The sequence below is a fragment of the Plasmodium berghei genome, assembly GCF_900002375.2.
Source record: "Plasmodium berghei ANKA genome assembly, chromosome: 13".
NCBI lineage: Eukaryota > Apicomplexa > Aconoidasida > Haemosporida > Plasmodiidae > Plasmodium > Plasmodium berghei.
The window spans coordinates 570,070-585,426 of NC_036171.2; the positions used below are offsets into that span (position 1 = coordinate 570,070).

The window sequence follows — 15,357 nt, forward strand, 5'->3', positions numbered from 1 at the left end:
ATAAAGAATTGTAGTTACATATATCTTTTTTTTACACCCAAAACTTTTATGATTTGTGTTGAACATAATATGTTTTTTTTTCATTTTTATATTTTTTCACCCCCTATATAAATATTATATATATGAATATATCATTTTATTTTTTACTTATATTGTTATTGTTGAATTAATATTAATATTATAATATTACCCTCTTCACACTTTATTAATAATAGATTGTTTCTTTTTCTTTTATATACATGCATACATATAGCATGTTGTGCTTTTATCTTTAAATGCTTATATATATGCATTCATTATAAAAATAAAGATTTTTAAAAAAAAAATAAAAAAACAAGTTTTATCGATTATTAGTTTAAAGTATAAAAATATTCTGCACCCATTCTTGAACTTTTTTTTTAAAATAATCAATTTGTTTATTATTATTATTTATTAATTTGTATATTTTTTTCGATATTAATTATATGTTAATGTTGTGTATATAATATCTATACCCTCATTTATTAAAAAATATATATTTATGATATCCTGTGAAAACTATATATTTCCTTTATTTTATTATAATCACTATACAATTTGTAATTTATTATATCTAGATAAGAACAACGATAATAATACAAACATTAATAGAAATTAGTAATTATAACACTAAATAAATCCCCACCCTTAAAAAAAAAAAAAAAAAAAAAAATTGTCGGCTGTACACATATGGCATATAATAAGATTTAGACCTATATATAAAATATGTAGGAAAAAAACATTTTGTTTTTTTTTTAAATTAGAATATATACATAGAAGAATATATATACATATTACTATTGAAAAAAAAAAAAAATATTTATATAATTAGAAAAATTTCAATGATGATTAATTACGCTAATTCGCAAAATCCCAATCAAGCTCAAGAAGGTAATGTTAAAATTGTATAAAAAAAAAACATATTTGAATGAATATATGTAACTCTTATATATTATATGTGTGTAATACATTGGATGCTTTCGTTTTTGTATTTTTGTATTTTCTATATTGTAACTAATTCAGCCTATGGGTTGTCTTTCTTTCTATCGGTTTTGAGTTTCCATACATATGTGATAATAAATAGAATTGGTAAACAATTTTGTAAGTTTCTTATAAATATTTTAACTGTTTTATATGATATATACATTTTTTTTATGAATAAACAGCTAGCGATGGACCTAATCCAAGCCAAAATTCAATTGAAGATAAAACTCAGGAAACAAACGAAAACGATAGCTATGATTATACAGATGATAATGGAAAAAATAAAGGAGTTTGGTATAATGCACGAACAAAATGTTGGTTAGCATGTGTAAAGGGAAGTGGAAGGCATCTTCGCGTATTTTCAGTAAAAAAACATGGATATAAAAAAGCAAAACGATTAGCGGTTGAATGTAAAAATGCAACATTTTACAATTATAATAATAATTCAATGCCAAACGGAGTAAAACATGAAAACCGAAGTAATTGTTATAATAGCAGTAATAGTAATGAAGAAAATAATAATAAAAGTGAAGATGGTAGAAATATAAGAGAGCATGTAGAAAACTATAAAATGTCTAATAGTGTAAAGTTTACAAATAATAATTATAACAATATGGATGAATATATAAATACAAAAGAAATGAAATATCCAAAAAATAAAAAAAATAATAATGGAGATATATATACACATATACCATATGATGATAATACAAATTTTTCAAAAAATAACATACTAATGGAAAATGATAATTTAAATATTAATGATGGTATATTAAATAAAAAAAGAAGATATAATACTAGACGGTGCAATTATAAATATGGAAATGGTGTCGAGAAAAATCAAGAAAATGGAAATAGTGATATTTTAGGAAATAATATCAATGCAAGTATTAACAATACTAATGCAAATATAAAATTTTTTAAAAATATGAATGACCTTAATAATGAAGAAAACGAAGAATATAATAATAATTTATATTCAATTTTAAAAGGTGATGGGATAAGTATTAATACTATGGATGATAATATGTATAGAAAATATGATAAAGTTTATGAAAATGGATTAAATAATTGCCAAATAGAAAATCAAAAAAAAAATAATAAAATAAAAGACAAAATAAGTTGTTTAGTAAAATCAAGCAAGTCCAGTTTTACTGCTACAACAGATGATCGAAATAATAATAATCATAATTTTACAGCCAATTATAATAATATTAACAATATAAATATTATGAACGGCAATAAAAATTTTAATTTTTCTGCTAATACTACAAATAGTAAGCATAACAACATTCAAAGAAATTATAACAACAATATAGATAATCATGTATCTAACACAAATATTATAGGTAATAATAATTGTTTAATTACTGATAAAGATTTTCAAATTGATTCCCCTGAACAAACAAATGAAGAAATGATTTTTATAAAAGGTGGTAATTACGATTATAATGAAAATATAAGAAAAAAAAATAAGTATAATAATGAATGTGAAGGAACTTTTATTTTTTCTCATGAATATTATTCAGATTATGGCAATAAAAATAATGAAGATGCTAAAACAAATTTTATAGATTTAACTAGAGAGGCTTTAGCATTAATATTGAAAGATTTAAAAAAAAATGTTATTCCTAAAATTCCTGTGGGAATTGAAAAAAGAGAAAGATATTCAAATTCACTTCGATTATGTTTAAAAAGTGCTAAATTGACAAAACATATTAATGAATTAGAACCATATCTTGAATTATTTAGTGAATGTATTAAAAATAATAAGCTTCCAAGTCATATGAATTTGAATGCTCAGTTATTTTATTTAGACAAATTATAACAATTACAAGATTGTTGAAATATATGATTTAAATTATTTTGTTATTTTCTTCTTACCTTATATTATATCTCTAAATTTATTAGGTATTATTTTTCATTAACTCTACGATTTCCTACTTTATTTAGAATTTTTTAATTAGGTAATAAAATGTATAAAAAATATAAATCCCTAAAATACACCCAGAAAAATTAATCTTATTATTGCCAGAAATGTCTGCGTTTTTTTTTCTTTTTTCATTCATTTTTTTTTTGTTTTTATTATTATTATCCCATGAGATTATCTATATTCATGTATTTATACATGTATAGAATTCGCTTGTTTTAATTACAAATAATATTTTATTACACAATAATTTGCATTAAAATTGGGCTCTAAATATATCACAAAAATTCCCAAACAAAAGGTATATAAATATGTATATATATGTGCATGAATATATATTTTTCCTTCTAATTAAATGTATATATTTTGTTTAATGTAATACATTTATATAGTTTTTTATATGATGCACTTATTGCAAATAGTTGTAATATTTTTTATTTTGAAATTTGATTTCATATGTACATATTCTCAATATGTGTATTTTTTATAAGCATTTCGATTTATATAATATATATATATATATATATATATAGAGAGAGAGAGAAATAGAAATAGAAAGAAAATATTAATGTGAAAAAGACCTACCTATATATGAATTTTTAATGGTAATAATAATAGTTATTGCTGTTGTTTATTTTTTTTCACACACTTTTTTTCATTCTTATATATATATATATATATATAATTGTTTGTCTTGCTTTTTGTTTGTTTCATTTTTTCGTTTCTTTTTTCTTTTCCCTTTTCTTTATTTCTTCTTTCAACAGTAAAATAATACGCAAAAGAAAAAAAGAAAAAGGAGAACATTTATTTGCATTAAAATTAATAATAATTATTATAACTTAAATGAAAATTTTTGAATAATTAAAGCAATTAAATTTAAAAACAAAGGTCAAAATATTACTATCATTTATTATCATCCATATATATATATCGAAAAGCTAAACTATTATGTCTTAAAAAAATAAAAGTCTAACTTTATAAATCTTGGGTTTTTCTAAAAAAAATATTAATAAAATAAGGAAAAAAATAATACAATAAATACCAATTTTAAAACACGACTTTTGTCTATTTAGAAAAGTTTTATTACGGATTAAATATGTGTGCATAAATTGTTAAGACTTTTTAAAAGTTTAACAAAAGTTATGTTTTATAAAAAAAAATATTATAGCTTAAATTAAATAATTAATAATTATGGTCATTTAATTAAAATGAAAAAATAACGTATACATATATGTATATGTGTATAAACTTGGTAAATTTTACAAAAAAAAGTGAAATAGCTCATGATATTTTTACTTCAATTTCGTGAATAAAATAAAAAAATTTCATACTCTTATATACATTCACTAATATGGAGAGTGTTACTAAAAATATGCATTATGCCTATATGTAACGAAATAATATTTTTATTATAATTAAAATAAAAAATTATTAAAATGAAGAAACATTTTATTATTATTTTTATTTTTTTTTATAGAAAATAAATGAGCCTAAATAATAAGACATAACAAACACAAAATGTGAAATTGTACAAATATGCTATTTTATATTATACTACATATGGTATAACAAAATAAAAATTATCTTTTATTCGATTCAGTTATGAACATATCTATAAACTTTTCCTTTTCAAATGAATCTAACTCTTTCAAGTATTCATAATCCCCTATGTAAGAAAAGTTTTCACATTTCTCATTAGTTTTATTTAACCCAATATTGAAATATGCGTTTTTTGAAATATGATTATTATTATTATTATTGTTAATGCGTGAATAATTGGGATAATAATTATTTGGAACAGATTTATTAATTTGATTGTCATAAAAGAATGGATCTAGGCATGCATCAATAGTATCACTTTGTTCATAATAATTTGGAATATTCTGAATGATGTTTTTTATAATATTATTATTTTTGATTTTTGAAAATGAATATTTTTGATTCTTTGTATCAAACATAGCACTAGGAAGATTATCATAATAATAGGGTTTAAAAACATAATTCGATATTCCACTATTATTTGATTTTTTTTTCAAACGAGAATAATTATTATTTTCATATGGATTTATATTTACATTATTATAATTATAATTTTTATCATTATATATATAATTGTTTTGATTATAAAATAATAATTTATAAAATGCTGAGCATAAGTTTATAAATTGTTTATATTTTAGTATTTTGTTTAAATTTTCTGCACTATATTTTAAGGCTGATGTTATTCCTAACCCTTGATTATTAAAATGAGAATTACAATAAAAATTATTTGTCAATTTTCTAAAGGCATAACATAATAATTTGAATTGCGCAATTTTAATATTTTTTATTAGTTTTATAAAATTTTTTTCAACAAGATCAGCGTCTAATTCTATATAATCATTTTCATTTTTATCTAAATTATTAATATTGGAATTATTTATATTAGAATTATAGTTATGTGTATTTTTGGAAATTTTGTTCATAGAATAAAATAATTTACTTTCATTTTTTTTTAATATATCAATTTTATTATCCAATAGTTGTTTTTTTAAATCCTTCATTTGTATTGTTAATCTTTCATTTTCTGCTAACAAAATTAATTGTTCTTGTCTAAATAATTTTAAATGTGAATCTGTGTATTTTAAAATTTCTGGATAATTATGAGTTTTTTTGTTATGCATAATACCATATGCATTAATTAATAATGTATTTAGAGCATTTTTTTTTAATTTATAATTTATACTATTTCCTATTATTAAATTTACAATTTTTTGTGATGCAGATCCTTTTCTTAATGCTTTATAAGTAATTTTCCTTGCTTCATTTAATGGAATATAATTAGTTTTTGTATCTCTGTCTCTTTCTTCTAATGCCTTTTTTAAGCTATTTATTTCACTGTCTTTAATTAATAAATCTTTTTTTAATCTTTTTTTTTCTTCTTTTAATTTTTTGTAATTTTCATCATTTTGTATATCATATTTTATCTCGTTTTTTTGTATCAAAAGGTCTTTTTCATTATCTCCAGCTATTCCAATATTAGCTGGTATTTCATCCATTTTTATATTTCCCTTTTTTATTTTTAATTTGTTTGTTCATAAATGTTGTGTGAAATTAACCTACGAATGTGTAATCATTAAAATTATAAATATATACTACTATTTAATTAGTGTCGTAATAAAAAAACAAAATTAACACATACTTTTAAATATATTAAAAATTGATCAGAAATACACAGTAATAAATATTTTCTTTAAAGATAAAAAAAAATTTATATTACTCGAAAAATAAAAGTGTATTAATTACTATGAATAACAAAAAGTTGTATATACATTTATAATACAGTGCGAAATTAATTCATATCATAATTTATGATAAAATTCTTATTTGCAGCAATATTATGGTATTGTTATTAATCGTTGTTTCAATATCCTATTTGGCTGTTTGCCTATTTTATTCCGTTAATTTTAGCTTTATAATGTTTGACTATATATTAATATATTTATGTTTGCTGTTTATTTATTTTTTTTTCATTTTATGTGTTTGATAATCTGTATTTTTGATAATGGAATACAAATTAATTTTCATTATTTTAACATTTAGACATATTTTTTTAATATTTTTTTTTCTTACAAATTTACAATCTAAAAACGTGTGCACAAAAAAATAATATGCGTATATTTTTTTATGTATAAACATAAAAATTTGTCATTTACTATTTGTTGTATTATTAGGTGTATATTGTTTTTTCATCATCTATAAAATGATGGAAAATAAAAAATTCACTTAAATTTTGTATGAAAATATTTATTTACAGTGTTACATTAATAGGGAATAAAATAAAAAACAAAATAATCATTAAAACCCAATATGAGGATATTAGTTATGTATGAAAAAAATGCTAATATATTATCTGCATTTATAGTATTCCATTATATTTGTTTTTTTTAACAAATATGTATTTTTCTAAAATCTATAAAATAAATTCAAAAACGAATAAAACTAATTAGTGTAAAAATATATTCAAATTAAAGTGTGCATAAATGTATGCGGCATAATAAAATAGTAAATAACTAAAAATATTAAAACGAATGATTTATAAAAAAACAAGAAAATATTCAAATAATAAAAATAAAATTATTGTATAAGCACATGGAGTTAAAAAATATATAGTTTTTAATTATATGTCTATATTTTCATTTTTTTCCTTATCATTTGTTTTCATATAATTATATATATATGAGTACTAACACATTCTGTTTTATTTTATATTTTAAATCCTATAGATTGTAAGGAATATTTTATTTATTCACACATATATATATCGAAAATATTGAATTTGTTAAGATCGATAAAATTAAAATTGGTTATACTTCTTTATTTTTTTTTCCCAACTTTACATAATTTCATCTAAAATATTTTTTCCATTCATTCTTCCCTTTTTAATATTATATTGATTGTTATATGATTTATATATTTGTTTATTTTTATTATCATTGTTACCTTCTTTTTTTTTATTTTTAAAAATATCTTTCTTTACTTTCAATTGTTCATCTTTTATATTGTTAATAGATTTATTAGTTGTACATTCATTTAATATTTTTTCTTTTATTTGATTCATAGAAATAATTAATGAAGATAAAGAGGTATAATTTTCATATTTCAAATTGTAATTAATAAAAGTATTATTATTTTGTTCATATTTATAATTAGTATCATTTTGATTTTCACTAAAAAATGTTTTTTCTAAAGTGAATATCTCATCTCCTTTATTTAAATGACTTATATCAGTTTTTGTTTTTTCATAATTATCATTTTTTTCACTGTTTTCGTTTTTGTCATTGTTTGATATGGACTGAAAATACATGTTTGGAACAATAATATTATTCTCATATGACTTTAATTCACTTTTAATATTATTATTACAAAACGAAATCAAATTTGATTTATTGTCTGGAGGAATATCATTTTGATTTGAATTTTCGAGATAATTATGATAAAAAAATATATTTCCTCTTTTGCTTTTGTTATTACCAATATTAAGATTAGTATTATTTATATTTGATTTAACAATAACTTCAAATAATGATTCTATATTTTCTGAAATTATATTATTTAAAGGAGTAATGTTATTTTTTAAATTTGATATAGATACTGCACCATTTAATATAATAGAAATAATATTATGAATATTAAGAATATTATCAGTTGGTGAATTCATTCTTTTCGATAATTTTTCTCTCCAAATTAATATATTTTCTATTAATTTATCACAACAAGTTGTATTATAAGAAGTATTTATAATTTGTTTTATTTGATCCTTTGTTTTTGATATATTATCATTTTCATTTTTTATCTCAAATTTTATTAAACAAATTTGATTACTTTCAATAAACATCGTTTTTATTATATCTATTCCTTGTTTTTCTTCTTCTGGGGTTATATCTGAAAATTTAATTTTTTCAAAATTTACATAAACATTTGTTTTATATATTTTGCTAATTTTTTTTGACGAATTTAATGTATAATTGTAATTTCCTCGATTTTTTATACAATGTTCTTTTTGATCATCTGGATCAGAATCACTATTTTGAGAAACTGCATCTTTATCAGATTTATCCATTTGAATAGATGTGGAATCGATATTTTCTTTCTTAACGCGATTAAAAAGATAATTGTAATATAAATCAGTTATTATATAATCGAACAAATGATATAAATAATGGGAATGTGTTTTCAAAATTTGAATGGATTCTGAACTAATTGGTCGATCTAAAGGAACCGAAGTAATAGATGTCAAACCAATATTAACATTAAAATAGTTAAAAATCAAATAAGGAACACTATTTTTGATATTTAAACAATTAGCACATAATAATAAATCAATAATATTTATAAAATAGATTGAAAAATCCTTTTGAAAAAATAAAATTAAATTTTCAGAATTATATGTAATTTTTAATATTTTAGAATCTGTTGTTATTTCATTTAATAAATATATATCTTCAAATATATTAAAAACATCTATAATATAATCTATATCTTGTGTTCCTACTAATATTAAGGAAGTAAAACCATGATAGCTATTTTTATAATCTATTATATTTATTATAGATATTTTATCATATGTGTTTTTAATTATATTTATCATATTTATTAAATTATTTTTATTATTTATTATTTTATATTCTTTCAAATTTATATTTATTGGTTTTATTAAATCCTTTTTTATATTTAAAAACTTTTGCACATTTTCATCATAATTTATGTACATATTTATTAAATTATTTATTTCGAATGCATAAGGATTATTTATTACAACATTAAAATTTTCACAATATTTATTTATTTTTTTATCTATTTTTTTTAACAATTTGTAAAAAAAGTATTCATTAATAGCAGTATCTTCTTTTAAAATTGATAAATCAGATTTTGAATTCATTTCATTGTAATGTTTTTCCACTTTATATATTTTTTCAATTTGATCATCTATTGTATTTTTATCTACTTCACTAATTTCACTGACATTACTTAATGCATCAAAATCTTTTATTTCTTTTTCTTCAAATATTTCATTCACAATTTCGATACTTCTAATATCGTTTAATTCATTATTCTTAAATTGCTCATTATATACTAGTGCCTTTTTTTTCATTTTTATTATATTTTCTTGATATTTCATAGCTGCTATTAAATTATCTTCTAAATCGATTAATTTGTTATGTTTTATATGTATGCGTGGTATGAAATATTTTGCATAATTATTTATTAAATGTGACCACGAATTTTTAATGTTGTTTGAATTATTATTTAACGAAAATCGTTTTTTTTTTGTTTTTCCATGTTCATTTTCTTTTATTAAATTTTTGTTTGTATTACCATTTTGACTATTATTGTGATTATCCCTTTTTCTTTTTTTTGTTTTTTGATATTTATCATTTTTTTTTTCATCATTTGCTTCATTCAATTCGGGTGTTTGTAAAATATCTATATTTATCATATTTTTATAAATAGAATCTATCTCTTTATTATTTCTTTCAATTTCATCTTCTTCTGAATTTGTATTAACTAAATTAATATTATCATTTTCAATTTTTTGTTCTAATTTTACATTAGTATTTGATTTATGTTCCACCCGATTTTTATCATTATTTTGACTCAAAAAATTTAATTTGTTAACAGCATTATCATTTGTGTTATTATCATTAAGTTTGCTATTTTGGAAATTTGAAAATATTTTGTCTATATCATTTAAATTAAAAAGGTTTAAAAATTTTTCAGATCTTTGAATGATTTCTTCTAATACTGATGATATAATGTGATAGTTTTCTTCATTTCCTAATTCTGGTATAGTATTATTTTCATAATTTTCCAATAATATTTTTTTTTTTTTTTCATCATTTGTACTATATATTAATAAATCATAAATAATTTTTAATAAGTTTTTTTTTAAAATATTAATATTTTCGTTATTTGACATTAGTTCTATATTATTATTGTCTGATTTAGTATGTGCTAATTTATTTGTTAATTTAACAATTTCAACAACATCATTTAATAATTTGTTCGTTAAAAAATTACTGCCCTCATTTGTAGGCTCATTTTCTTCTACCCCTTTTAATCTTAATAAATCCTCGATTTTTTTACGACAATATTCCATTTGTTATATCATATTCGAATTTTTATGAGTAGTATATATATACACTTTATCAATTAGTATGCGCATAGACAAATCATTTATATGACTATTCAATATGCGCACATGAACATTACTCTATCGAGGTTTATATATATAAAACATACAACTTTTCAAAATAAATAAATATAAATATATATATATATATATATGGTCTTGAAATTTCCAAAAATGATGTTAAAACATGAAAGGCTTAATGCTTGATATATTTCTTCGTCTATCTTTCCCCCCTTTTGATAAATTAAAAAATAGGAGAAAAAATTATAATCAAAATACATAAGAAAAACAAAAAAAATGTCAAGGAAAATAATTTTTTTTTTAACGAGTATTACAAACTTAAATTGAACTCTACATATAAAAAAAAAAAAATTTATTAAAACAAAAATATAAAATAATTGAATGGTAAGATAATAATTGGATATATTTTAAAACAAAAAAAATTCATTTATATTCCAAGGTAATTTGATAAAATATGACAATATCATTTTTTATGCGCATTATTAATCAATCAAATAAATAAAATATATGATAACATTTGTTTGTTTTGGAGTTACGATAAGTGATTATGTATTATCACAAAAAAATTTGCATGTGAATATATTTTTCAAATATTTAAAATATACGTATATATAATATAAATTTGAATTATTTTTTTCTTTTCCCCCTTTGGCATTCATAATAATTGCATCACTTTTTAGGTACAAAATTTTTTTCATTCTAATTTAAAAATAAATGACGAGATTTTATTATTTTTAAATTATAAATAAAAAAATATATTTATGTTAATTTTAAATATTTGAAATTTAATTGTAGAAATATGAATATGAATTTTTTTAGTTGCTTAGTAATATGAATAATATGGAGAAAAATAAATCATTTATTTCTTCATTTTATTTATTTTCAATTTGAATGGGTAATGTATATATTTACAAATATATATGCATATTAATATTTTTTTTTAGTTAGCTAAAAATGTCAAATGAAAATAAACATGCAGAAAAAGTACCAGACAATCTATTGTGTTTAATTTGCTATGATGATATAAATGAAAATAATTATATTGAATATAAAACGGATGAATATAGTGAATGGTATCCAAGTATGTTTTGTATGAACTGTACCGGTATTTTAATAGACACACAATATCATAAATATGTTGATAGTGTTCAAAAATCAGATTGTTTAAAAGAACAAACTAGCTTATTAAAAATGGGACCACCAATAAATCTTAAGGATAAAAATGGTTTTCCATTATCATATGGGAATGAAATACATAGTCTTTGGTATTTTTGTGATAAAAAAGTGCATTCTGCAAAATTAGATGGTAGTTTAGTAGGGGAAGATAGAATGAAAATGTGGGAAGAACTCAAAAAGTTTTTAATAAAAGATGATAATGAAAGTATAAATAATCAAAATAATTAGTTTACATTACAAATAATAATACTATATATAATATTTTTTTAGTTAGTCATATAAGAAAATTCAATTAATTTAAGCAAATTTTTAATATAATAATAATTCTACTTGTTTGTTATATTTTCTAAATATATCCACATTCTATGTGTAATTTTTTTACAACCAAAAAAAGGAGTATGTATGAATATATTCAATTTATCCCCCTTCATGTTCTTTTAGCATTTTAGCTGCATTACTCTATTTTGAATTTTTTTTTTTTCAAATTTACAAATATTATCATAATTTTTTTGTATATTTTTATCTACTAGTGTCTCCCTTTTTCACTTAAAACGAAGTACACACATATATGCACTCATAATAGAAAAAGCGTAAAAATAAAAGTATGAAAAAATGTAAAAATAAAAGTGTGAAAAAAAGGATAATGCTATATTTTAAAGTTATGTTTTTTTTTCACACACAAAAAAAATACTGAAAAAATACGCATATTGCGCTTTTGCAAATATGTATTTGTATACACATATAAAAGATAGTTATATGATTCATTAGTAAACCATCCATCCTCTATATACGTAGGGGGATGTTACTTTAGATATTATGACATAATATCAGTAAAATATGAATTATATATTATTATAATTTAAATTAAAAAAATGTTTATCCTCAAAAATTACATATAGGTCTTTTAATTGATAATGCTTATTTGAAATATTTAATAATTCATTTATATAATGTTTAGTATTAACTTCATATTCAAACCTTAATGTAGGTATACAATAAAACCCGTCAAGGGAATATTCATCATATTGATCATTAATAAAGTCTATGTATGATAATTTTTTAGAATAAATAATATAATCAATCGGATCAACAATTTCTTTATATAAATTAATATTGCTTACTATATTTGTAAAAATATTTTGTGCATTAAGAATTTTTAAGATTTCGTCTTTTGATTTCGAAGTTTTATATCCAAGATTAGCTAATTCATTTAACAAATAATTTAAAGGTAGTTTATTATGAAATATTTTAAAGAAAGGAATTAAAAATATTATAAAACCTCTAATGTTATGATCAAGTTTCGAATATAAAAAATCATTGTGTTGTTTATATAAAATATTTTGTGATAATACATATTCTGTTTTTGTATTACTTGTTAAGGTTAATAATTTTAATGCAAGAATTTCATTTACATATTTTTTTAGTAATTTCAAAAGTACTTTTCTTTTTAAATTACTATTACAATTTGGTACATAATTATTTACAACTGAAAATAAATCATCTCTTTTAACAGGAAAGGGTTGTTTTTTTAGCAAATATTGAAGAGAAATTTTCACCGCTAATTTAATGTCGTTATCTTTTTTTAAACTTTTATATTTTTCTAAATTTTTTTTTTTTTTTTTTTCGTTAATATCATTGTTATTTATATTCTTATCATTATTGTCTGATAAAATATTAGAATTACTAGAAGAATTATCACTATTATTTGAATTTTCTAAAATATCATTATTTTCTTTCCTTTCATTTGTATCCGTATTTATGTGTATATTTGCGTTGAAACTTATATAAGAATCTTCAATTAAGTTCACATATTTATTTATATTTTGGTATGCATCATTTTTTGTGTGTTCATTCATCTTTACAATTTTTATCGTTATGATTATATTCGTTTTGTAATTATTATTTCTTATTTTCCCAATGAAATATAGTAAATACTTTTACAACATTTACATTCATATTACTATCATTACGTATACACATAAATAAATATATTAATATAATATTTTTTGTTTTCACAAAATAATGTAAAAAATATTAATATTTATAATTAAAACTACAACATTATACACTAAATTATATTAAATATTTTTTTCTTAAAATTTACTATACTGAAAATAATTAAGAATAATCAATTGCCTTATATCCGTACAAGCTTAGTTTTTATTTTCCTATCATGTGTATATAATTATATATTTTTTTTTTTCTCTAAAATGAAGATCATTATATATATTATAATAATATATTTATATATACAATATTTTTTATAGTACGAAAAAAACGTATACATATAAATAATTTTTGCAATTTAACGGTTTTACTTTAATATATAAATTTTTTTCTTATTTATATTTTAAACAATATTATTGTTAATGAAAATCCTTTTTTTTTTCCTTCTTTTCCATTATTTATTTTTTTAATTTTCTTTCCTTTTCTCTCAATGTATATATTTACTTATATACTGAAATAAAATAACTGCTTTAGGAATTAAAAAAAAGTAAACCAAAAGTTCTTTTAATATAAACATTTCAGAGTAATTAATAAATCAAAATCATTTACAAAAAACAAAAATATAAATTAACGATTAAATTGTGATTCATATATACATTTATTTGTTTATATATTAAGTTTTACCCTTTCCATTTCGTCGTTAATTATCATTTTATTTCTTTATAACGGAGAAATAAATATTACAAAGAGTTTCACTGCAATACTCCCTGTTTTATTATATACGCATTTTATTAATTATATAAACATGCATTGTATATAATATATGTGTTTTAGATTGTTTATAACTTTAAGATTTATAATAAGCGCTACATAAATTAATACTTTTATACTAAAGATTTATATAACATATATGTGAATTTCCTGCCATTTCCTGAGCGTTTTTTAACTTTCCATATTATTACTTTGTCCTATATATTAATTTATATATATATATATATATAATTAATTTATTCTATATTTTATTATTGATATATTTCTTCGTTTTCTCTTTTCCCCTTTTTGTAGAACATAAAATATATGATTAAAAAATTCATTGTATTTTATAATAGTTTTATAATTCTATAACATGATGAATTACCGTATAAGAATTATGCACACTTATGTATTTATGTATATTATATATATTCTTAAATAATTTTTTATATTTAGAATAATTTTCATTATAATAACAGTGGTATATACATTTAATTAATATATATATATCTTTGTAATTTCCGTTTTATTGTTTGTTTTTTCTATACTATATATACATATACACATACGCAATATTTATTTTATTCTATATTTTTTAAACGCTATACATATTTACTGTTCTATTTCCATAGGGTAATAACATCATTTCGTTTGAAGAATTTTCTATGTTATTATCATATATATTACATTGATAACTGTATACAAGTATGTGTATGTATATAGAAAAAATATATATACATATACAATATTATGTACATGTTTCTTGACGTTTTAGATTGCTCCCGTTTTGAGTTATTGTGTTATTAATATTAAAAATTGCAATATATGTGTGTATGTAGTTTTTCTCCATAACAAA

The 15,357-nt window shown here is 19.4% G+C and overlaps 5 protein-coding genes across 5 annotated transcripts; 2 read left to right on the forward strand and 3 right to left on the reverse strand.

The window, feature by feature from the left end:
• Positions 1 to 860: 860 nt before the first annotated feature.
• On the forward strand, positions 861 to 2,830 carry PBANKA_1313200 (AP2 domain transcription factor AP2-O5, putative; the record flags this gene model as incomplete). The annotated part of the gene is made up of 2 exons (XM_034566714.1): positions 861 to 909; positions 1,185 to 2,830. The coding sequence occupies 2 exons, from the start codon at positions 861 to 863 to the stop codon at positions 2,828 to 2,830; spliced, it is 1,695 nt and encodes a 564-aa protein (XP_034423284.1).
• Positions 2,831 to 4,512: 1,682 nt separating this feature from the next.
• PBANKA_1313300 (conserved protein, unknown function) lies at positions 4,513 to 5,970 on the reverse strand (the record flags this gene model as incomplete). Its single annotated transcript, XM_034566715.1, has 1 exon — positions 4,513 to 5,970. The coding sequence occupies one exon, from the start codon at positions 5,968 to 5,970 to the stop codon at positions 4,513 to 4,515; it is 1,458 nt and encodes a 485-aa protein (XP_034423285.1).
• Positions 5,971 to 7,307: 1,337 nt separating this feature from the next.
• On the reverse strand, positions 7,308 to 10,571 carry PBANKA_1313400 (exosome complex exonuclease RRP6, putative; the record flags this gene model as incomplete). The annotated part of the gene is made up of 1 exon (XM_034566716.1): positions 7,308 to 10,571. One exon carries the CDS (start codon positions 10,569 to 10,571, stop codon positions 7,308 to 7,310), a length of 3,264 nt encoding a protein of 1,087 aa, XP_034423286.1.
• A 1,008-nt stretch (positions 10,572 to 11,579) lies between these two features.
• On the forward strand, positions 11,580 to 12,029 carry PBANKA_1313500 (conserved protein, unknown function; the record flags this gene model as incomplete). The annotated part of the gene is made up of 1 exon (XM_034566717.1): positions 11,580 to 12,029. The coding sequence occupies one exon, from the start codon at positions 11,580 to 11,582 to the stop codon at positions 12,027 to 12,029; it is 450 nt and encodes a 149-aa protein (XP_034423287.1).
• A 614-nt stretch (positions 12,030 to 12,643) lies between these two features.
• Positions 12,644 to 13,657, reverse strand: PBANKA_1313600 (conserved protein, unknown function; the record flags this gene model as incomplete). The annotated part of the gene is made up of 1 exon (XM_034566719.1): positions 12,644 to 13,657. The coding sequence occupies one exon, from the start codon at positions 13,655 to 13,657 to the stop codon at positions 12,644 to 12,646; it is 1,014 nt and encodes a 337-aa protein (XP_034423288.1).
• Positions 13,658 to 15,357: the final 1,700 nt, after the last annotated feature.